General features: G+C 43.2%; 1 protein-coding gene across 2 annotated transcripts in view; it reads left to right on the top strand.

The window, feature by feature from the left end:
- ATF6 (activating transcription factor 6) overlaps positions 1 to 24,542 on the top strand; it is a 74,011-nt gene that overhangs the window by 22,115 nt on the left and 27,354 nt on the right. Inside the window, exons 10-14 of one of the 2 annotated variants that reach the window (XM_063165333.1) lie at positions 1,407 to 1,550; positions 3,300 to 3,419; positions 5,142 to 5,250; positions 6,193 to 6,257; positions 10,190 to 10,301. In XM_063165333.1, the coding sequence (XP_063021403.1) occupies positions 1,407 to 1,550; positions 3,300 to 3,419; positions 5,142 to 5,250; positions 6,193 to 6,257; positions 10,190 to 10,301 (550 nt within the window). Of the gene's footprint in view, positions 1 to 1,406; positions 1,551 to 3,299; positions 3,420 to 5,141; positions 5,251 to 6,192; positions 6,258 to 10,186; positions 10,302 to 24,542 lie in introns of both variants that reach the window. The other variant, XM_063165332.1, reaches the window with a different exon arrangement.

The raw sequence follows: 24,542 nt of genomic DNA, 5'->3' as shown, positions 1-24,542 counted from the left end.
AGGAGAAGCAATGAGACATTTGGATACACTGTACACAGGCAGTAAGGAAACTGTAAGTACTTTTCTGCCCATTGGCACAAGTGAAAGCAGAGCCTGTAGCATTTCTGCTGCCCTCATTCCGTGCTGCCGCCTAGAAACCTGGAGGAGAGGAGGCAGTCAAAGCAACATCGGCCTGAGTCTAGGATTGTCCTGACTCCTCTGGTTCAGAGCATGACACAGTTGCTCACAGGGTCACTGCTAATAGGAGTGCAAAAGTGTTGGCAAAAGAGAAGGAATTTCTAGGCAATTTTGTCTGCCTGCTGCTTAATTGTGGAGTATTTATTCTGCCCTCCTTGCTAGGTTTTGCCTGTCTCCATTTGTATTTGTTGCCTGTTGCAAAGTGATGCCATGTAAAACCAGGAAATACTTGTCTGCTGGACAGGAGGGTGGGGCATGAGTTAAAATGTACCCTGTGAACTGCCATCAGCATGAATGGCAGAGATCTCGTCAGTGCGCTGCATTGCATTTTTATGTTTTCACTCTGTTGCTGCTGGTGATGCTCTGCCATTGGCAGCCAAGAAGGTTAGGATTTGGGTTTGTAAACATGCATATTTCAGGAAGCAACTGTGTTATGAAAGAGGAAAGCCAGCTGCTGGAGAGGAGAAACTGAAGTATTGCTTCTGTGCTTTTGAGAGTTCTCAGTTGTAGCTCACCCTTCTGAAGATGGGGTTGTCTGTTCCCATGTGCAGTGCTGCTCTCTCTGCATGGAGGGCTGCACAGACACTCCTGGCTGGCTGAGCAGCCTCCAGGCCAGGATCCTCCAGTCCATGCCAGCACACACCAGATCAGGGTGTCTGCACCATGGCCTGTTGCCCATGGGGCTGTTGGCCCTGCCAGTTGTTCTAAATCCAAGTAAAATTGAACATATTTAGGTCCTGGTAGATGTCTGGCATAACATTCCAGGCTTGCAGCTGCACGGAATTTGATAGCTAAGTTTTCCTTACATGTTGTATTCATATAAACTGTGTAGATTGCACTTTGAGGCTGATGGAAGTTGAAGTTTTGGCGTGCTTTGACTTGATTGTAGATCATTTTCTTATCCCTGTAGACCTGGGTTACAAGCAGAGTGTTCTTAGTTTCAGCAGGTGTAGTTTGTGTGAGGGAATGTGAAAACTAGAGCATCTGAATCCTTCAATCAATTAAAACTGAAAAAGAGAACAGAAATTCTTTTCTGACTACTACTGCTTTGAACAATTATATTACAGTGACACCTCAGTTTTTTACAGTAGATACCACATGAACCTTATCCATGTAATGTAACAGCAGCCAGAAACTTCTCCACCTGAGTGTTAAATGCCTTACAGAAAAGTGCCTTGCAGAGCTCTTACGTGTGTGATACATTTTGCTATGTTTATTGTGTTTTCCAGTGTATTTGAAAAGGATCCAAATGGAGTAGATTCCACTGTGAGTTCTAACCACCGGACCAGAAATCTTCTGGAGTTCTCAGCTCACCAGGAGTCCAGCACTGCTCAGAAGATACCTGAGGGCATTGTTTCAGAGAAGAGTAATAGGTGAGATCAAAACCTTTTATGTATTTTGGGTGGCAGAGGGCACTGGTGCTTTTAGCCCTCACTGCCTTGCTCACCTTTTTGGCCAAGTGCTCTTGCTGCTTCTACAGAGTACCTGAGTTGTAAGCACAGTGTTTTGAAAGCTTCTCAGTTTGCTTTTCAAATGAATATGATGTTTTATCTCCCAGAGTACCCAATGTGTAGAGCTTCAGAAGTGTACACGTGGCTGTGCTGCACGGTGTTAGGGAAGGGAGCTTATCCACAAGTGCTTGTCGCCAAGACTTCCAGGACCTTCTTCAATTCAGCTGTTTGCTTTTTTCCTCTGATCTATATTTTAGGTTGCATAGTTGTGATAGCTGTCATGTTATCTATCTCTTCTTACTTTTCATGCTGGAGTACTTGTTTTCTTAGTTGCTCCAGAGGAGACTGGGGAAGTTCACAAGTAAGAACACGCTATGCACTTTGCAGTCTCTTTTTCATTTTAAAAAGTCCATCTGAGTCCATCCCTGTGCTTATCCATTATTTAATTCAATACTGCCTTTCAGGCTTCCTAGATCTCCAGCATGCAGTGCATAAGTGAACATATAATTGCCTCCAGATTGAAGTCTGGCTAATACAGCTCATGTTTTCCCGTTACAAGATCTATCCTATTAGACTGTCCCTTTCCAGCAGAGTGTTTTGGCTGGTTGAACAAAGCCAGGCACAGATGTGCAGAAAGCCCTAATGTATTTTGCCATGCAAAAAGAAGGCAATAAATCAGGAGCATTTTAAGGCTGTAGCCATGGTGAGGGCTTTGTATCCTACGTGCTGCATTTCAGACCATGACCTGTGGGACAGAAGAGTGGAGTGGTTCTCTCAGGAGGATGTGCTCGTGCCTGTACCTCCTTTTCTTTCTCTGCCTCTCCCTGGGTTTGGCAAGCTGTGAGCTTTTTGCTGCATATTCTTTATCAGTCCTAGATGCAGTAGAGAGGAGCGGACATGAAGTTGGAGAGAAAGCTGGGAAAGGAAGGGGATTATGAATAAGGCTTTCATAAGCTCTTATTACCTGAATTTTCAGAAAGAATTTGAGGTTCGGGAGCTACAAGTCTGTCAAAATCAAGAGGACTACAGCTGTTACATTGATAACCAGTCAGGAGAGAAACCTACATTAGATATTTGGTGATGAATAGTTAACCCCTCAGGAATTGCTGAATGTTATGGGTTTTTGTACTGAGAAATACATGCTCCTTTTCACTTCTTATCAAAACTAAGCTAGTTTCTGGAGACAGAGATGTAAATCCTCTCCATTCAGTTACAATATAGTTTGTGGCTGCTCAGTTGTTACATAGGTTATGGTCTTTCTATCTGCATGGTTTTAGTGGATAATAAATAGTATTTCTGTAGCAAGTCTTGCACAGCTCTGGAATGAAAAAGAAAGTTGTGTCTGCAGACATCACATAGTTTGCATACTATGAGGAATATTTTACAGACTACATATTCTATCAATATCTGGCCTTCTTGGAAGAGATCCAACATCTGCTAATGCTCATCTGTCTGCCCTGCACTGAGAGCTGTCAGCCCCCTTTGAGGGATTGACTAAGAACATTGGATGTTTGATAGGAATTGTTACTCACCTGTTTCAGAGGTCTCACAGGAGCAGCTGTGACATTCATGGGTCTGCTGGTGATAGTGCTCATTCTCTGGCTTTGGTCAAAGGGTCATGAAAAAGTTTTTTAAGGGATTTCTTGCTGTGCTTTTGTTGATTTTTCCCAGGTATGACCGTTCTGTATCTGATAACAAAGCACTAATGATAGTCTCAGAAGAACCACTGTTGTATATTTCACCACCACCACCACCCTGCCGGCCTCTGATCAACAGGACAGAGTCACTGAGGTGAGAAAACAACCTGTTGAGAGCATTTACAGTTTATTAGGGGTTGATACATCAACTCTGTGTTGGCTGAGTGCTGCTGGACAGCTGTGGATGATACTGTTGTCCATTCATCGTGTTAATCCAGTACGTGACCAGTGTCTCCTGAGTGTCTGCACTGTCCAATCCCTGTCACAGACACGTTTTATGAAAAATCCTTTCCTTGAGTTTTTCCTCCTGAGAAGCTGAGAGGCCTCAGGAACAAAATATAAACAATGGTTATCTGCTGCTGTGGAATGCAACAGGTGAATCTGTGATTGGATCATGTGGTTGTTTCTAATTAATGGCCAATCATGGTCAGCTGGCTCGGACAGAGAGCAGAGCCACAAACCTTTGTGATCATTCTTTCTTTTTCTATTCTTAGCCAGCCTTCTGATGAAATCCTTTCTTCTATTCTTTTAGTATAGTTTTAATGTAATATATATCATAAAATAATAAATCAAGCCTTCTAAAACACAGAGTCAGATCCTCATCTCTTCCCTCATCCTTGGACCCCTATGAATGCGGTCACACAATGCCTGCTGTCATAAGGACTACTTGGATCTTTGTAATGTTTCCATGATTTTTAGTAATGATTTTCACCACTCTGTTTTCACACTGGTCATTTGCAATAACCAAATAACAATTTTCTGATAGTCTGGGGGGTTTTCATGACTTAAAAGAGAGGTCACTTCATATGTAGAAGTGTTAATGATGTGGAAATCAAGTCCAGCTAAAAGCCTTTCCCAGCTGAGTTATATAAAAGATGGTTCTTCAGCTTCTGCTAGAAGCAGTCTAAACATGACATTGCAGATGTTCTTTTTTCACTGTTCGAAAACACTTAGCTCCACTTTTTCCGTAGATATGAGTCACTAACCTTATCTTCATTCTCTTTGTCCATCCTTTCTCTCAGATTTATTTGCCAAAATTTATCCTTAATCAATAATTTGTCTTGAATTGATCAACTTTTGATTTTAAATTTAAGTGGTCCTTCCTGTAATTTCAAAATTACTGTTTGTTGGGCAAAAGAAAGGACAAAAGAATGGGTGTTTCCACATCTATTTTATGTGGGAACACCCGTGAATCTAATACTTTATAGATAAATCTTAAAATTTTATTTTCTTCCTGTGGTATTAAAAATAATTTATTATAAGGTGAAATAATAGTAATCTTCAGTGTCTATGATGCCTTGTAGTGGCCACCTAGAACAGAGGCTAGACAAGACTAACAGAGTAAAAGCAGGGTATTTATTAAAGGCCTGCAATAGGTACACCTTGGGCAGTCAAAGCTCATCCAGGGCCTACACCCAAAAATGGATGACAGTCATGGATTTTCATACTTTTGCATGTTTGGTCCATTTGCATATTGGGGGTTAATCTTCCAATTACAGGTTCAGGTAATGAAGTAATTTAACCCAAGTTTGCACCCCCCCCACTTCACTTTTGTTTATGTTTCTCAGGGCCTAAGGCAGGGAGGTGTCTTTGATTCCCAGGCCTAGAGAGGAATTGATATGTCTGACCAAAATGTGAAGACAGCAGCTAACACTGTATGTGTATATACGCTAAAGAACTGCAGGATTACAAATATACGAGAAACACACAAACTAAAATCCCAAGGCATCACCTCCGTGGCGGCTAAACTGTTGCATAACACTGCACCGCGGTGCCAGTGCTGTGTGCGGTGTGTGCTGACGCTGTGCTCTCCTAGGCTGACCCACGAGCTGCGAGGATGGGTGCACAGGCACGAGGTGGAGCGCACGCGGTCGCGGCGCCTGAGCAACAGCCAGCAGCAGCAGCAGCGAGCGCGGGTCCCGCAGGTACGCCAGCAGAAACCCACTCCACGGAGCACTCTCCCTCACGTGCCCCCGGCGTCTTAGACAGAAGTGGCCGCCGTGCCTGCAATTAGGGGCAGCCAACACGTCCCATCTTAAATTGCTCTGTTTGGTTGGTTGTTGCGTTGTCAGGTTTGTTCTTCCGTTCGTGCTCTTGGATGCGGGGTTTTGAATTGCTTTTTGCAGCCGTCAAAGTATGTTCAGCGTTTTCTGAAATGAAATAAATTGTTATACTTTTTATGGCTTCTGTGTAAGGATAAGCAATTGCTCAGTGGAGAGAAATACAACCTCTACAGCACATTCATCTGACTCACTGTTAAGGGTGACAGCTGATTCGTTTTGTTGAAATATTTCTATTGTTTAAACTATTGCCAAAGGGATTTTTTTTTTTTGTACGACTACAGAATTATGAGACTTGTGCTCATATTTCTTATTCTTTAAAATCTCTTTTATCTAGATGGCATACTTACATTAAGGCTGAAATTAAGACAATGAATTTTCAAAGTATTTAAATTGGTTAGATGTAGCAATGTTGTGGCGGGCGGTTGTCCAGAGCATTACAATGCAGGAAAGACTGCAGTATTCTAGAGAAGTGTTGTGTACTAAACTTGAGATCCTTCTCACCTGTGTCCAGAGCAGAATGGTAGAATGTTTAGAAATGCTGTCTATAATGCCAAGCTCCCTTTCTTGTCTCTGAATGTTGGCTTCAAATTTGGCTGTATTAAAATCTTGCTGGTTTTGTTTTTCCAACTTGATTGATGACCATTTCAGTTTCTCATGTTTCAGTGGAAAAATGCACGTTTCTGGTGCAGCGTGCTGATTAACCTTTGCCCCCCATTCTGTGTGTTGTATTTAATGTAGTGGCAAACCACAGAATTGCTTATTGGTTTCACTTTGTGTCACCTTTTCTTTTTTCCCCCTTTTCAGAGCTCCCTCAGTGACAAAGCAGATTCCCAGCTAGTGGCCATGCCTTACACAGACACCAGTCTCAGGTAAGGCAGAACAGCTCCTTTGTTATTGCTTTCTACTTAGTAACCTAGTTTTTCACCAACAGTTGGTAAAGAATGACCATTTTCATCTTCTCGGAGTTCTTATGCCAAATACATCTACTTTTCTTGGTCTAATTCTCTCCCTTAGCAAATAACAGCTTCTAATTATTTATATTACAGTTGAAGGGACCCCTGTATCACAGCTGTACTCTTCCAGGGATTTTCTAGCTATGAATTCTAAGAAAATCTTTGCTTTGCTGTCCAGAGTCCCTTTCTAAACAGATTTGAATATTTAGGGAAAAACAGGGGGAACAGACTTTGGACTCTGAGAACATCGTTAGTTTATAAGAAGGTTTCAAAGAGCCATGAGTCTGGTAAGGGAGAGGTTTCTCTCATTATCTTCAAGGGTAGAGCCAGGACCAAATTGGTATGATGAACTTAAAGTGCCATTGTATCTCATTTGCATTCTTTGTCTCCATCTGCTGACTTTTCTCTGGTGATTACTGGAGCATGTTAATGGATAGTTTCCTGATGTCCCCTGCCCACCCCTCTTCATAACTATCCTGTCCCTCTTCCCTGGGAAGTACTGGACAGAGAAGATTTAGGAAACAAAATTTCTCTCTCCTGATCTCTGTGTGAAACTGTGTTTAGAAGACTGTCTGCTTTGAAGTGCCAAAGAGGAGTGTAAGAGCAGAATGGAGTACGGAGGGGACTTTTTGGTGAGAACACCACCTGAAATGGTGCTGTGGCAAGTAAGACAGCTGTGGCCTTCCTGTTTGCACTGCTGCTTTGAAAGCAGCATCAGCCTGGGGGAAAAGAGCAAGCTGCAGGCAAATGTTACGGAGAACAGGCTGTCAAATTTTGATACATCTTGACTTACAAGAGGAAAAAAAAAGCTTTTTGAGTTCTACAGGCAGATGAAGGATAGCTGCTTCAACTGAGCACCGATGAACAAGCCTCAAGCCATAAGGCAGTTTAATATACATGCTTGCATTACTCTTGAAAAAAAATTATCTGGATTATTGGAAACAGCGTGAAACATCGTGCATCTGTTGTGCTCCAAAGGAAGTGAGATTTTTGGGGTTTTTTTCAGATTAAGGATGTTTATGTGAACAGGACTGGTGAGTCATGGCAGCTGCATTCTGAGACTGTCCTGGAATTGCTAAGAACATATAACAGATTTCCAGTTCCTCTTGGAGGCACCAGCTATTTGGTGCTCCATGAAATCATAGAATCAAGGGAAGTTTAGGTTATAAAGGACCTCTGGAGATCTCTAGTCCAATGTCCTACTCAAAGGCTTAACTTCAGGTTTACTGAATGCCTCTCTTAGAAGAGATAGTCTCCATCTCCATTGTAATCTCCATCAGGAAGCTGAGGATTGAAAAGAATTTCAGGGAAGTCAAAGCTGTGGAGGCAATAAATTTAAGATGATTTCAAAGAAAATCACCCCTCATCTCTTTATAGTATAGTGTAGCTTTTTTCAGAGGTGATTTTGTTGAGGGCTTATGTAAGAGTGCTTCTTAAGGCTTCAGGTATCAAAATGAGACTCTCCAGTTATTTTCTTAAGTTTTGCACTGTTAAGATTGTGGTTCTTGATGCATAAAGCACTGTGTCCTGCTTCATTTCTTCCCAAAACAAGCCTGTGTGCAACATCCCAGTGCTCTGTGGTGCATGACAAGCAGTGTCCTTCAGAGATTTAAAACAAAAGTTCTCTTTATCTCCCGATAAATGGCCAGGTTCAGCACCATTGTTTGGGATACGCAATTTAAGATGGTGCTTTCTTGTAATATGCAAAAGTGTTACTTAAAGAACTGATAGTTTTGCAGCTGCTTTTGGTTCTGGAGCTACTGCCTCCCTTGGGTGGAGCGGTCCATCGCGGTTCTGGGCAGATGTGATGTCCTGCCTTGCAATATGTCATACACCGCAGCACATGTTGCAGTTGAGATGGCCATGATACACAGAGTATCATCTTACCATTTCAGAAAGCTTCAGGCCTTACAGAGTAACACCATATCACATCAGAAGGCTTCAGGTGTCTGCCCGTACAGAATGACATATCACTTCAGAAGGCTGCAAACATCTGCCCCTCTTGTTCTTTAGCCCAGCCTTTTATACCTCTCATTGTTCATGCACTGTACCTGTGTGCCCTCTGTTCCCTTCTGTGATTGGTTTCTCATTGCTTTCAATACTGTTCACTTGCTTTTCACAGTTGTAGCCCATTAGGGATGAGGCTTGGCCACAGCCCCATTCCCAATTACCACAAACTGTGTACCTACAATAAGCCCCTGGTATTGCTCATATTTGGTGTGTTACACAACCAGGAGAGCTTTGGAAAGACCCTGTGGTTTCTAAGTGCTTTGGGGCAGTTTTGTCCTGTGGCTGGTTTTCAGGTCTTGTTTTGTCACGTGGAGTGTGGGCTAGCACACAAGTCTGTGTAGCCTGTGTCAGTTCTCAGGATGTGTTGTATGTGCAGTGCTGTGCCTTCCATCTCAGCCCAGCTCCAGTGCTGGTGCCTTTCATCACAGCCCAGCTCCATGCTCCATCTCAGATGTGATGCCTTTCATCACAGCCCAGCTCCATGCTCCATCTCAGGAGGGACTTGCTGTGCCTGCGTATTTTTGTGGATGAGTAATCAAGCTCAGAGTAGCTCCAGCCTTTGTTTCCTGTGTGTGAAGGACAGGAGCTGAGTCCTCTCATGCACAGTTCTGCAGAAGGGGATGTGTAGAGTAGAGCTGCCTGCTCCTGATCCCCCAGGACTTGCACTCCCAGTCCTATGAAAGGGCAGCTGCCCTGTCAGCTGCAGTCTTCTCCTTGTGACAGGACTCGGTTAGCAGTGGAAGAGAAGATGGTGACAGCCTGTCATTACTGCTGCTTGAGAAAATCTCTTGGTGATAGATTTGTGCCTTGGTATATTTTATAAACATACTAAAATAATCTAAATTAGCCCTCCTAGTTCAAAACCTGGGTCAGCAGAAGACAGCTTGGGAGCGGTGGGATGCCCGGTCAGTGTCCTTGCTGCAAACACACAGTGTGCTATTAAAGTGGAGGAAATGAAAATGACAGGTTGAGGGTCCAGCTGATGGTTTCCCTGAGTACAGCTTTCCAGTGTGATTAAATAAGTTATTTTGGAATGGGATTGGGGAAGTATTAATGACAGCAGTATATGCTAGGAATTTCTCACCTTTCCAAGATAAACAGTGGATAAGTACCATGACTGTAGGACTTGCCAGTGTTTTGGCTTAGAATGGTTTAGAGCATCTTTTCCTTGTGTCTCATGTGTAAGATGAGAACCGTGGAAAAGATAAGCCAGAATTATGTGAATATCTTATTTTTGTTCCTCTGTCTAAATTGAAATCAACAATAAACCTTGGAGTTGACCAGGGGAAAAAATCTTTGAGTTGACAAGAGGACACAGCAGAAAAAAAGGAAAAAAAAATGTGAGTGAGAAAGAAGGTGAATTTGTCATTTGACAGTAAATTAAAAACTTTGTTTATGCTTAACTTTGTACTTCTTTCAGTTTCAGTGGTTTGGATTCTTAGCAGTAAAAAAAAATTATTTCATTACTAAATAGTTTGATATTTTATTTCAGAACGACATTTTATCCTTAAATTTATTTTCAGAAGTCATCACAATTTTTCAGACACTTTAGGTTGGAACTTTTTTTTCCTGTTGAGCTAGCAAGCAGGTTTTTGCTGGCCTCAGAAGCATGAACAAAAACAAATCTGGGAAACTTTGCCACAGTAAGACCTTTGAAACACCTTGAACTTTCAAAAAGCACTGAGTAGTTTCATTGCCTTCACCTGTGTTCTGTGTTCCTCAAGCTTCTCTCAGTGGAGGAAGAGCTGGAGTTCCTTTAAAAAGCAGGTCTCCAAAGTCTCACTGAAATTAACTGTCTTGTCTAAAATAATTACCTTTGCCCTTCTTTATTTCAGCAGGAACTCAGGGAATGAGCTGCAAGTGTATTATGCCTCTCCAAGGAGCTATCAAGACTTCTTTGAAGCGATTCACCGAAGGGAAGATACCTTCTATGTGGTGTCATTCCGCAGAGTAAGTGTCGCAGGGGCTGCTGCTGGCCTTTTACTCAGGTCCCTGAGATTGCTTCTAGCAGAGATACCAAAGATGACTTAGGCAAGATTGAAGGTAAATGTGTTTCTTCTGAAATTATGCTTCTCTGTGTCCTTTACAAGTAACATGGCCAGATCATGGTCTTTGTAAAACATGCCCGTCATACTGGGAATGGAAAGAGCTTTGCAGGAAACATTATAGTGCAAGACAGCCCAAAATTGCATGAACTGTGTGGTTCAGCACACATTAGAGCTACTTGAAAGGGGTACAAACCTTCTCTGCTTCTGAGTATGGGAACAAATATATCCTCTGCATAAATTATTAGTTAGCACAATACAGTTTCTGTCTTCCCCTAAAACTCTTGCATTTGCAGTTTTATGTGTCACATATTGCAGCTGTACAGAACTGTGTGCAGGGCCACAATTTTTCTGCTGTTTTGTGACTTGTAAGTTGGCACAGATGAGGAGGCCTGCTATCTGTGCTGAGATAGACCAGAGGCTTGTGCTGTAGCTTTGTCAGGCACAGCCTCACATCTGCAGCACAGTTACTGGTGGTAAAAGCTGTTATAAAATGGAATTTCAGGTGTCTGATGGCACTTTCTGCCCTGCAAGCCTGACTAGTGTCAAAGCCAGGACAGCTGCAGCAGTGAGAAGCTGGTTGGGATCTGGTGATGGAAATGATCAAGGCAGACAGTGGTTGAAACATCAACCTGGAGTTGGAGGAACTTCTTTCCTCCCTTTTGCAGAGGTCTCGATGAGTCATTAGATATGTCTGTTATGCACATTTGGCTGACCCTGGGCCTTGCTGAGCCTCCTGCCCTGCCATTTTGCAGTTGGGGTGTTGGATGGGAATTGTTCTGTGCATGTTCACACCCAGCTGTGATCCTGCCAGGACCCTGCAAAGCTCCATTTGTTTCCTCTTCAGAGGAGTGACCCGAGAGGGGCCCTGAGGCAGTGGGCACCAGGAGTGGCCGTGACAGCAGCTCACCCAGCTAAAACCAGCTCTGTGTAAGAACACACAGATCAGCACAGCTAGTTTTGAGCAGCTCCTGTGTTGTCATAATCACCAATCTATAGATGCCACAGGTACATAGGTAATACAGCCCTGTTCCACCTGGTACACAGCAGGTTTCTTGACTTGTGAGATACACCTCTGTAGAAAAGGTTCAGGCAAAATAAAAATAGCAGTGCTCTTCTTAGTATTAAGGTTTTATGCTGAGCAGAAATATGAGGTTAGCTTCCAGTCTTGGGATTACTGGGTTGTGTCACAAGGCTGGAATTTTGTTATTAAATGCTTGGCATGTTCTGCTGTTCTTTCAGCTAGCAACACAAATATAGCCAGCACCAGGCTCCACATATCCTGAGGATGAGGAAAAGGGAGCAGAGAATAAAAGTTTTCCTGGAAACTCTGAACAAAAATCAGAGCAGTGTTTGTAGACTTCTGCACTTGGGGCCATTGCTCCAGCCCACCTGAATGCATGTACATGTCCATAGGTCCTGTTTACACTGTTGGGTTAACGACCTGGAAGTTGTCAGCTCTCATTTCAAGTCACAGAGCTGTCCTTGGAAACCGTGTGCCTTGTGCCACAGAATCCCTACAGCTTGCTCTGCTCTCTTGCTGGGAGGGGTGCAGGGGCCTTTTAAACCCATCTACGAAGTTTATTTGGTTGCAAAGCTTTTGGTATTTCTGTTTTATGAATGAAGTGTCCTCAAATAGAAGGCAGTTTTGTGCATTACCTCATTTATTGTTTAAACAGGGCAAACCTGATCTAGCAGCAAGCTCTGCCCTGAGGCACTTTTCAATGATTTGCTTAGATTCTTTTGTGAGTGCAGAAGAAAGGACTCCTGCACAGCCAGAGGGGTGCCATCAGCAGGGCCCCAGCCTGGGAAGGTGCCCTTTCACCTCCTCCTGGGGATTGCTGACTTCATTTTCTCTGGACCACAGCTCCCTTTTCCCTACTGATTAGGAGCTGTGAGAGGACTGATTCCCCCCCAGTGCTGTCCCAAAGTTCACTTGTGTTGCTTGTGCTTGTCCAAGTGAGGAGCCAAGGCCTGGAGATGAAATGTTTTGTTCTCCTCTCTCGCTGTTTGCCATGCAGACACTCCCACATACTTAATAAGCTGTTACAGCCCTGTAACATAAAAAAACAGAACAAGAATCATGTAGTTAAAAGTTGCAGGGAATGGGTGGTTCTGGTTTTTGTGCTCCAAGTGGAAGGTGGACTGTGGTTGTCAGGAGTTCCTTTCCACTTGATGTCCCTGGATCCTCTGTCCCCGTTTCCTGCTCTGCAGCCTCACAAACCCCAGCATTTCTCCTGGATGCCTGTGATAAAATGGAACATTTTTTGTGTGTTCTCACTTGCACTGCAGAAGCCATGCCCTGAGTTCCTTGGATTTTCTAGAAAATGGGATTTGCTAGGGCTATCCCTGTCTCTTACATGGTAGGACTTGACCAAGACTTCTGGAAATGCAAAGCTGTTGCACACTGCATGTTCTTCTGCTGATGCTTGCTACCTGTAAGACTGAGATTCCCATGATCTCATCAATTTTATTTTCTCTCCTTTGTCTTGGAAGGCTTGCAGGTCCACATATTTGCAGTTAAAGTTTACATGGGTTTTTTTTTTTTTCCTTTTTAAGGAGGAGAGAGGAAAATAAAGTAGCATTTGGATCAGCGAGTCCATGGAAGAAGCAGGGCTTTTGCTCTGGGTCTAAAGAAATTAATTTGTTGCTGTTATCAGGGGAATCTGTAATGTCATTTTAAACAAGAGTCTGCTGCTCTGCCAACCCCCTTGATTTCTGCTCTGTAGTGTGTGTGTGGATGCAGAAGCCCAGCTGGTGGATCTGAGGTGCTCTGTCAGCAGGTAAGGGACACCTGGCTGCCTCTGTGTGAGCCCGGCACCCACACAGCTCTCTGTCAGAGCTCACATCTGGTCGGCCACAGAGTGCTCAGGCCTTGCAATTGTTTCTAGAATTACCTGAATAGCTAGCTTAATGTGAAAAGTAATTAACTAAATCGTTGGAGAAAACAAATCCCATCCAATTTACTTTGGCCTCTAAATGCTGCTTCAGATCGTTCCACCCTTGTGTGGTTAGGATCAGAGTCCCCACAACTTGGAGTGATTAAACAACTTGGAGTAGATTTCTCCATCCTGGAAGGTTCACTCAGTGATGACATCTCTGCAGGCTTATTTAAGGACAGTGACATTTTTTAGGGTAAGAATGTAATTACTGTTCTTAAGGAAAACAAAGTTTAGAGTTTAATTCACTTGGGAAGTTCAGAGGACTTCTGGCATTTCCTCTCACTACTTCTCCATCTCAAGGCAGAAATGTCTTCTAATATAAAAGCTTCCCACTTGCATTTATTGCAGTGCATATAGAGTATCTTACAATAGAATGTAGTAAAAAGTTGATATTAAATGGTTTCTGTTTCTTAGAGAAAGAGTGATGCTGGCCCTATGGAAGGGAATCAATGGCAAAGCCTTTACCAGCTTCTGTAAGACCAGGAATTGGCTTTATAAATTTCTGCTTCAGTGCCATAAACCATAGATCTTCAGGGAAACCTCTTATTATGAAAGTAAATTTCTGGTCCTATAAGCCAACATCTGCAGTAAGCATTTAACAGCTTTTCGAGTTCTGCAAACAAGTTTTTGCTGAAATTATTAAGCCAAATTTCAATCAGAACGTTTGTTCTTTGTTTGCTAGGAGCAAAGTTGAAATGTGCTTCTGTTGGTAATAAGCCAGTCCTGTGCTAATTGTATTTGAGATGATATAATTGTATTTGGGATGATCTGTTACTTTCAGGAAGCAAAAGATGATAAAGGCTGGCTTTGACATGCTTGTGCAGCAGCAGTTTGCTGTGCTGCACACACTGCTGGCAACAATAATTTGAATGAGGCAGGTTCCAATTCACTGCACTCCTGATGCCATCAACATCCTGCAGGGAAAACTGCTTTAGAAGAAGTTGGCGTCAGATGATGTTTCACAGCCAGAAATTCAGTCCTAACATATATTTTCCTCCTACTTTGTTGCACTTGACAATGGGTGGTTTTTACTGAACATAGTGTTTTCTGCTGTTGACTTCTTTGTGGATTTCTGCAGACTGGGATGTGTAATTCGGTGTTTCATTCAGATGAATTGATTAGACCCACATAGTCCTGCTGCCCTATCTGTCTAGAGATAGAGCAGCTCTTCTGTTTGAGTCCTGTGGATTTGCAACTGCTGTCAGTTAATATGCAGATTTTTTTCCTGTGGAGCCTGACCTTAGTAGCTGTTCAGAGGAAAAAGGTTACTTTATCACAGGATTGTAAGATTTTTTTAGATTTTGTCTTATATTTTATAAATATGCTGAGAATAATATGTGGTAAAAGAACTGAGGTTTAGGGCATAGTATCCATGATGAAATTGTCTGTCCTTTTCAAAGCAGAGCTCACCCTTCATCCTGTCTTCTCTGTGAGGCTGGTTCCTGCCTCTCTGGGAGAATTTGGAAGCAAACAGAATGTGTGATTGTGCTTCAGCATGCCCTGAAGCTCAGTGAGTCAGCCTCTGTCAAACTACAGCTGTATTTGACTTTCAGGTTTGAAAATCCATTATGAAAACCTCCTGTTTCCATCTAAGTGTCGATAGTGAAAATTTAATCTGGCCTGTTGTATTCTTTGTTACAAATTCCATCTTTCCTGGCCAGACTTTGGATTCTTTCTGTGTCAGGGAATTTTCTCCTTCCAAATCCCCGGTGTCCAGTGAATCTTGCTTCATTGTTTTTGTTTCTGCTGTTTCTTGAACTGTCTTCCTTTCCATATGGAATATTTCAGGTAGGTGGGGAGGAGGTAGAGGTGACTTTCAAAGGGATGGAGAGGTGATGGGGAGAAGGTTTCTCTGTGCTCTTTCTGTTACTCAGCTGGGGAAGATGTTGCTTTTGGTAGCATCTTAGAGCTTAGTCTAAAAACCTCCAGAGAGAAATCTAATAATCTAAAATGAAGTCTAAATTTTTTTGTTGGTCTATAGAACACAAATGGCCTCACCTCTGTCCCGGGATTCTCAAAATATTTGTGTATGCAAGTTAGGTAAAAGGACACTCAAAAGAAGTTAATTTCGGTTTGCAGCTAAAGGCCAGCAGTTCTTTAAAAAGTGTTTCTGTCAACACCTTCTCCTTTTTTCCAAAAAACCTGACTAGGTCATCATTTGTCACTGAGGACATCCTTTGGGGGGCGAAGCAGCAAAGAGGTGTGTTTGTGCTGTGGAGAACAAGCAGCCTGAGAGGAGGGGGAAGAGAAGGAGCAGGCAGTGGGACATCCCAGATGTGTAGGGGTGGGAGGCACAGAGGAGCAGCCAGCTCCTGGCTCAACCAGGTGCAAGCAGGAGGGACCAGAGCAGCATTGCAGAATGGTGTTTCTGAGAAGGGAAGCGATGCCTGTCCCAGCTAGTGGGATTTTGCTTCCTTTGTTCTGTTCTTAGCTCCTGCTTGGAGAGCTGCTCCTACTTGGGAATCTATCCCAAGGCATTTTGGAAGCAAAGGCTTAGTCGCTCTGATTTTTATCTCATTGGGTCCCTTTGAACCCCACTGTCCTCCAAACAGAGTCAAGAATTGATGTGGTGTTGAGGACAGATGTATAAGCAGAGGCAGGAAAGTCAACTCGAATATGTCTGGCATGAAGCAAAAGCTCCTGTTGGATTTTGTGTGTATAGTCTTGATTCGTTTGTCTTCTCTATGGTTGCTGGAACTTCATGAATCATATTAATGCCATCACTGAATTTCTTTACACATCCCAGATCTAACTAATACTTTGTTATTTTTAAACTAGTATTTGGAAGGACAACATACACTGCAGATAATTATAGAGAAAATAAAACATGCTGCAAGAAATGTCTCCAGAACCCAAAGTGGTTGCAGGGAGACGTGACCAGTAATAGCATACATGTATTTAAAATGTGCTGCATGCTTGAGAGACAAAGAGCTGTGGGCAAGAAGGAAAGGAAGATTGTTGGGTTTGGAAAACCTCTGTAAAAGTCCCACTGGTTAAGAAATCGGTGTGGACATAGGCTAGAGAAGTATAATTGGGAAGCGTGGGAGGAAGATGTGATTATATAGTGGGCATTGTCTCAGTAAAGGAATGACAGCAGTATCTCACTTAATGAGAGTACAGAACAGCACTAATAAGAGTACAGAACAGGCAATTGCCACCCACAAAGTGAGCAGGAGCACAAGTTTATCCACAGACAATTAATTTGTGCTCAATCAGTGCAGATGGTGAAAATACGGAGCTCTGAAACAGTTCCCTTCCTTCAGGAAATGCCCCAAGTTCAGTAATGCATTAATAATACTTTACTTATGCCAGATAATAGTACGTCTTTCTTTTGTGATAGCATGATGTTCATTGAAGAAAATTTTACTCAGATTATTCTGAACAGTTCCCAGAAGGGAATGGTGGGCTCTTGCTCGTGATCTGTAGCAGTATCTAATTGTGGGATCGATGCTGACTGAGCCATAAACGTACAGAAACATAAATGATCCCTTCACCTCTGGAACTGCAGTAGCCAGTAAGACACTGACTTGAATCTGATAGGAGTGAACTGCTTGAAAAAATGACCTTCATGATACTTTGCTTGCCTTGAATGACTACATGCAGAGAGCACTTGAAAGTACCCCTGCTGGCTTTCTTAGTTGAACTTCACACTTCCACGGCTTCGGACTAGTGATATTTTTCTGTTCATTTTCTGGTTTTATATCTGGCACTCTGTATAAAAGTAAAGCTTGCATAATAGAGATGGGTTTGGTTTCATTAGTGTCCTACTTTTTAGCGAATATTAATCATTACAGTATTACATTTGAGAGCATTATTTAAAATCTTAAGCACACATGTAGAGTTAATTCTGGTCAGATGAAGTTATTTGCTTCCAGTTAGAATTAATCCTTTTGCCAGATTTTTAGCTGGACAGCACACAAAGCTTATTTTATGAAGTAAGAGCCCAGGTGCTGTTATGAGTGTGTGCACATTATCATCACCTCCCACTGGACCGAATAGAACTCTGCTAGCTTCCAGGTTTTATTTTTAAATAGCTGACCCTCCTAGGACAAGAAGTGTGATAGAATTCACTCTACATTCTTATCTTTAAACTGGCTTTGAAATTGCTTGAAAGTGGAACATAAAACTTGTTTTCAGCTTCAGGATCTCCTAGTTGTTTGTGGTCTATCTACTGGAATGGTGATGGGTGTGAGAAGAGATCGTTTTGCCTCATGCCTGGCACGGCTTTGCTCTTCACCCTGCAGTTGGATGAACTCCAATTTTGCCAGCACATTTAATAGAGACTGTCAGGCTTCGAGTTAGTGATTAGGAATTCAGAATGCCATGGGCTGAGCTAAGAGATCCTTCACACTGCAAACCACTGTTCAGGAAATCCTCTTTGTGTTTTGATTGCAAACGTTAAAATGTGCCTGTGAATAATTCTGGCACTTGACAGTGTTTTTCATGGAGAGAAGGCAAAGCTGTGCAGGAGGTGCACGTGCACAGCTCGAGCAGTGTGTTGCAGCATGAGGATGCTGTGGAGGAGTGGCCTGCCTGCTAAATGCCATGGGCCACTGCCCTTGGAGCTGCTTGGCAAAGGGCCACCAAGTATTGCACAAGCGGTTGTTATGGTTCCTTGGTTTCGTGACTATCCAAAACAAGGTTGGAAGTGTCAGCTGTCTCAAAGAGGCTTATATCCACTATGAGGAAAGTGGTCTGAGCTGTGCTTGGAGAGATGGGAAGGTGCACAGGCCTTCCTCTCAGGATCTGAGTCCTGCCAGGCTCCTGTGTGTTAAACAGTGCTCTCCTCTGAGACTCTAGAAGTGCACATTCCCAAGCTGTTCCTCAGCTTGGAGATTCTTAGATTGAGTCACTTGTTAGCATCTGGGAAGCCCTTGTTTAATCTCCTTTCTAGGAAATCAGTGTGGAGCTCTTCTCCTCTCTAAGAACAGCCCTGAGCACTCAGATCTGCTGTTTTTCATCAGGAACTCAGTAGACAATCAGTGGGCAGGTGACTCCTGGAAAAGGCAGCTGAAAGAAAACCAATCTGCTGTCTTAGGTGATCTGGGACCACCATCTCCAGAAGGGCATCTCCTTAACATCAAGGAAATAACACTCTGGGTTTCTCTTTCCTTTTGCTGGTCCATCTGTTTGGCATTTACTAACCAGCTGTAAGCCTTAACTCTCCAGCAGGCAGCAGAGGTGCTGCATAGAATCCAGGCATGAAGTTTCCCTTCCTTCTTCCCACTCAATTTCCCAAGTGCCAACATAGGGAAACATGTACAAAAATGAGGGTAGACCTCAATGTGCTGTCATTTGGAGAAAAGCAACAGATGCAGCCATTTGCTTGGTGTAAATTTTTGGCAAAATCAGGTAATTGCAGCTCTAGGAGAATTAAAGAAAGTGTAAAGAACTACATTTACACAACTAGAAGGAAACTTTAGGTTAAGGCTAAACACAGGTGTGGTACTACCAATGCTGAAAAAAGGGTGTGAAGCCAGCTGGGTAAATGGCAATGTTGTGACAGGGTATTTCCATTTCAGGGTAGGGTTGGTTGGTGTTGGCTTGGTATGGCAGTCCAGGAGGAGGATATTGCCCACAGAATGGCACTTGTCAAAGGGATGTAAGAAATGCATGTAAAAAGCATGTCTGTCCCTTAATCTCATTGTCATGCACACATGTGCCTCTAAAGAGTGCAGGATAGGCCAGAGAGAAGAACCTGACCTTCTGTAAGTTCTCAAGTGATGATCATTTAATCCGCTACAGCTCTCCATCCCTCCTCTGCCCTCCTGGCAGTTCTAACCAGCACTGTCCAGCAGAGTAGAACCTCTTCACATGAATCAAAGTTGATACCCTTATGACTTAAGTCTCTCCAAATCTTGATGGTTGACTTGAGAATTTACCTGTTTGTTTATAAAAGTCACTTCCAGTACCTTAATTCTCCTAGGAAACAGGCATCTTAGAACAAGACTAGTGTGCACTGAAAGACAAAAACCAGAGCCCTGTACCTCAGCTGTGGCACCTTCTGTCCAGTTCTGTTACAAACCACCTCTAGCTGCTTGCAGTGCTTTTTGTGATTGAAAAAGCCCTGACAAAGCCTTGGTGCAGCTGCCTGGGCTTGTAGGAAGTTACAGTGTTGAATCTGGCCCATCAGAGGATGTGTTACTGTGCTCCTGGTCTGGGTTTCCCTCCCAGTAATGGCATGTGCAGTTGTTACAGGGCTGTGTATGCTCTTGGTGTGCTTGCAAACAGATGTGTGTGGGGTCAGAGGCACAGAGGGGAATGATCTGCAGCCTGGGGACTGCCTGGAGTTCACACTGCCTCTGTGGGGGTCAGGCACAGCTCTGCAGAGCCACGAGAGGTTCCGAGGGCAGGAGGGAGTGGAAGTGAAAGGGAGCACATCCTGCAGGAGGAAGTAGCCTCAGGCTCTTGCTCTGCTGTAGGCCTGCACATTACCAGCACGATAAGGTATTTTTGTTGATGAGTTTAGGTAACGAAGAAAGTAGTGACTACACGTATTAAACTGGTTAATGGCAAGCTGAGTTGCCCTCCAGCTAGAAGAGAAGATTTAGATTGGTGCCTTCAGAGTGCTCAGTACCTCTGCTAATTTGCAGAAGTCACCATGAGTCCAAGATGTTCAGTTGTTTTGTGTAGAATTAAAACCTGTACAATAATAAGAAAAGAAGGGAGGGTTCATATGGAAGCGTAATTTAGGTGATTTTAAAAGTGCCCATGCAATTGATGCTATCCATGTAGTGAAATCAATTATTTTGCCATAGTATTTGTACCCTCAGTGTCTAAGAGGACACTGATATATACTCATCTAAAACCTCTCAGGCATCATTCCTCACATCTTTGTTCTGTGATTAGAATTCTGGTAGAGGTTTCTTTGACCTCAAAGTCCCTTGTATTTTGAAATAAAAAAGCTGAAAACTCCAGTGGCTTGGTGAAATGTTGTGAATAGGGCATTTCATTTTTAAAACCCACATTTATGAAAACAGAGTTTCTGTGGTTCTCTGATATGGTTGCGTCACACTTCGCAGGATGTTTGTAGAAAATGTGGAAATTAACTCAAGACTTCTTCTTCCATTAGCAAAATGTACCTCACTAGAACTATTGAAGGCAAAAGCCTTTACTGTAGTTCTACATGCTGCTGGCACATGTCAAGTGAAAGGTGGACTGATAAAGGCTTAAGTTTGCTTAATTTGCAGTGTTCCTCTCATAGTTCTGTTTTTCTTTCTTAATTTCTTTGCATCTGACTTTCTTTCTTAAAAAATTTCACAGATTGCTGTTGCTACTTTATGGACTACCAGGCACCACAAATTCTCAAGCACCACTCAAGGCTCCTTTTCTGCTAAATGGAGGCAGAAAAGCTCTTCTCAACTTTCCCCACCTATCCCAAACAGCTACCTAAATGTGGATTTCTTTCCAGAGGTGCCTTTCCTTCTGTAAGTTTTAAAAGGAGCCCAGACAACTCTGTGAGAGAGCTAAACCTGGAAAAAATTATTCTCACCCTGAGTGGGGAGATGAAAGGCTTTTATTTGCTCGAGCTATTCTGTTCTAAATGTGGTGGAGAGCTGGCAAGTAGTGATGGAAGAAAACACATTACTCTGCAGGAAGAGAGACAGCCCCAGCCTGAAAGCAACAGCCTGATGTCTTCTGAGTGGCGTGCAAGCAAGCATCCCCACGTTTTTATCTTCCCATAGCTGACCTTTCCCTCTCTTTTATCTAATCTGGTGCCTGTGATCTTGCTAATTCAATTGCTGTGGCGGACAGGCAGTTACTCACATGGTGTCAGGAGATGGACAAGGAGTGTGGTGCTCATGCACCAGTTCACACCTCTGTTTATCCATTCTCAGGCTTCAGAGCAGGATCCAAGCAAACTGTTGTCACACAGGAAAGCTTTTTCTGTGGAAACTGCTGTTTTCTACCAGCTGTACAATGGACAAGTGCAGGTGGCTTGCGTGATGGCTTGTACAGCACTGTAGTACTCTCACACTGTTCAAAACTGGATGATTCATTTTCTTCCCTAGCTACATGAGCAGATCCCAGGACTTTCTAAGGCTACAGACCAGTGAGTCATTCACATGGTTTATCAGCACCAGAAAGGAGGGTTCCTGTTGTCCATGCCAGTTCCTTGGCTGTGAGTACTCAGGTCTCTCTTAGGGCCATTTTATTTTATTGTCTTGGTGGGAAAACAGCCTGAGGAGCTGAGGGCACTTTCAGGAGAGTCTGACAATTGCCAGAGGCTGGCAGGGAAGGAGAAGGGACCCTCCTGTTTTAGGTGGTCACGGGGATCAGATTCCTCAGGCTGTGCCCAGCCATTCTGAAGGGCACTTCAGGTAGCTCGAGGGTGATTAATGAAGAATCCTCAGTGTCAGGCATCCTTTTTGCTTCCAAGTAAGAGTTAGTCCTGTACCTTATATATGCTTTTAAGACCATTTTCCATCAGATTGTTTTCTTGTTTTGGTTTGAGGGGTTCTTTTTAGGGGAAAATGCTGATTTTTTTTTTTATAGTACTGTTTCACTTATAACGTTATCTCTGTTTCTAAAAACTGATTTATGCGTTCCTCAGCAAGACTAGAAATTCAAACAGAGCAGATGTTTGGCAAAAAATCTGGACTCAGAATTGAGATTTAGAAGTGAAACCTAGAAGTGAAACTTAGCTACAAATGTGAAAAGAAGGAAGCTCATTGGGCTGGGCTAAATACAAACCAATAGGCAAAAAAAATAAAGGGAGCTTCATCTTCATACTTTCTTAACTGAGATTATTAGTAACAGAGGCAATAACTTCTTTAACATTATTATACTGAATACCTCTTTAATTAGAAGAAGCTATTAATAGTTGATGAATCCTTAGCCATACAGATTGCCTGGGATCTGCAGAATGAGAAACATCTTTCCAACAAGCAGCTATAATGTAATACACATTGCACAGCTCAAAATGCTGCCATTGCATCTGGATTCAGCCCACTGCATCCTGATATTCAAACCACGCTGTCTGTGCACCAGCAGTTTTAGGGAAACAGAATGCAGCTTGGCTTTGGAGCCCCAGCCATGGCCTGAGTGTGCCAGCCCCCTGTCCAGCCATGGCAGCCCAGGACTCTGCCTGTCCCTGCTGCCAGGCTGTGCAGAGACCCACCCAGCTCTGAGCTGGAGTCATTGCAGAGCTCTGAGTGAAGCTGGGGGGCTTCAGGCAAAAATGCAACTGACTGCTGACTGAGGGGAGTGTTTATTTCTGTGTTGTCTTTGTGTTTCTTTCCTTATGTCCCGTGTTGGCTCTGTTCTTGGCAGTGGCATTTGCATTGTGGATGATTATATTTATTAAAAGGTATTGTTTTAGTCAGCTTTGGCATGATTTGCAAGGAAGGAGGAACTGCTTTCAGCAGTGAAATCAGAGGAGCCAATTCTTCAGGTTCCATAGAAAGGTGCTTTCAAAGCTGCTTTACCCAGCAGGTACTGGCAATGCAAATGAGATCTGTATTCTTAAACCAGGTCAAAGGCAGTTTAGTAAAAGTACTGCCTCTGTTTATAAAACAGCTTTCTGCCTGTGACCATCATCATGGTGACCTAAAACATCATTTCTTGCTTGCTGCATCTCATTGGAGTTAACTTCATAGAGGTTTAGAGAGAGATTCAGGTACCCTGAGCATATGAGGCTAAAGGGTGGGAGGAGGAGGAGATCCCCAGAAACTTAGCTCATGGTTAGTTGCTTTTTCCAAGAATTTGAGGGACAGCAAACACTTCTAACCCAGACTTTCCAGTCCTCTGATGTATTTCTGTGTAATTGATGCAACTTCCACAATTAGGAAAGATTTGTTGCTAATTTCCTGTACATCTGCTGTGCTCTCAGAAGCAGCATCTCTCTGGCTGCAGATGTGAACCAAGCTGCCACTGTGTGCTCTTGGGCAGTAACATGGCTTAACCCCATCCATTAAATAAGAACCAGGCAGCCACTTGTTCATGCCCTCTCTCCCCACCAGCTGGGAGGAGAATTGGAGAAAAAAAAATGTTCACCTTGTAAAATAAAACCAGTTTAATAATGAAAATAAAATAAATATTATTACAAAAGCGGTAACAACTATAATGAAAAGGAGACAGAGGAGAGGAGCAAATGATGCACAGCATAGTTGCTCACCACCTGCTGCCTGATGCCCAGCCTGTCCCAAGAAGCAATCCTGGCCAGTTCTCCCCAGTTTGTGTACTGCACACAGCACTGTGTGGTGTGGCATATGCCTTTGTCCAGTTTGGGTCAGCTGTCCAGGCTCCCAGCAGTGCACCTGCTCACTGGCAGAGCATGCCAGAGCCAGAAGTCCTTGATTTGGGGTAAACTCTCAGCAACAGCCAAAAAATAGGTGTGTTATCAACATGAATTCAAAACAGCCACTGTGCCAGCTGCTAAGAAGGAAAATAAGTCTCTCCTAGTTGAAACCAGGACAGGCACTCGAGGGCAAGCAGCAGCAAGCTGGGGCTGGCCCAGCAGGGAGAGGAGAGAGGAGCACCCTGAGTATGGCTCACAGTGGGTTTGATCTGAGTTTAATTTAGACTTAATTTATTCACTCTTGTCATTAGCCTTGCTTTCAATTTGTTTATTTACCCCTCCCAGTGAATATATTTTCAGCAAGTTGACAACAATCACAGATCAGTGGATGGATCAGGAAAGGGAGAAAGTCACAATGATTGTGAGATGTGAGCTGCAGTTTTCATTTTGTTCCCTCAAATCCAGTACCTGATATCCTGACTGCAAAGGACATGGATGTTCTCTCTGCAGGCAGTAAAACATATTTTAAGGTGAATCCCAAGTGTTCAACTCAAGAATGCATCAATGTGTGCTCAGATTTTGGGTCCTGTTGTGCCAAATGTGCCTATTGTGCACACTTTTTAGAATAATTAACAGCTTCTGTAAAAGAAGTTTTGCAGTCTAGTAGTATTTTTACTTGAAGCTTTAAATGTATATTCACCTGTACACCAGTAATATATATAACATTTTCCTTTGCATGGGAACATGCTTGGGTCCACTTAATAAAAGTTGCCCTTCAGATTGAATCCTGCATCTTGTGTCCAAATTCTGACTGTCTCAGCTCCCTTAGCTGAGCTGTCTGAGATGCCCAGTCTGCTGCACCGACAACTGCAAGTGCTCTACTTCTTGGCTTGCAGCTGTCTTGCATTAGTGTGGAGCTTGAATGGGAGGTTTGAATTCTTTCTGGTGCTGCAGAAGGCAAGAA

The sequence above is a fragment of the Melospiza melodia genome, chromosome 11 (genome assembly GCF_035770615.1).
Source record: "Melospiza melodia melodia isolate bMelMel2 chromosome 11, bMelMel2.pri, whole genome shotgun sequence".
Lineage (NCBI taxonomy): Eukaryota > Metazoa > Chordata > Aves > Passeriformes > Passerellidae > Melospiza > Melospiza melodia.
This window is presented reverse-complemented; position numbering and strand designations above follow the sequence as displayed.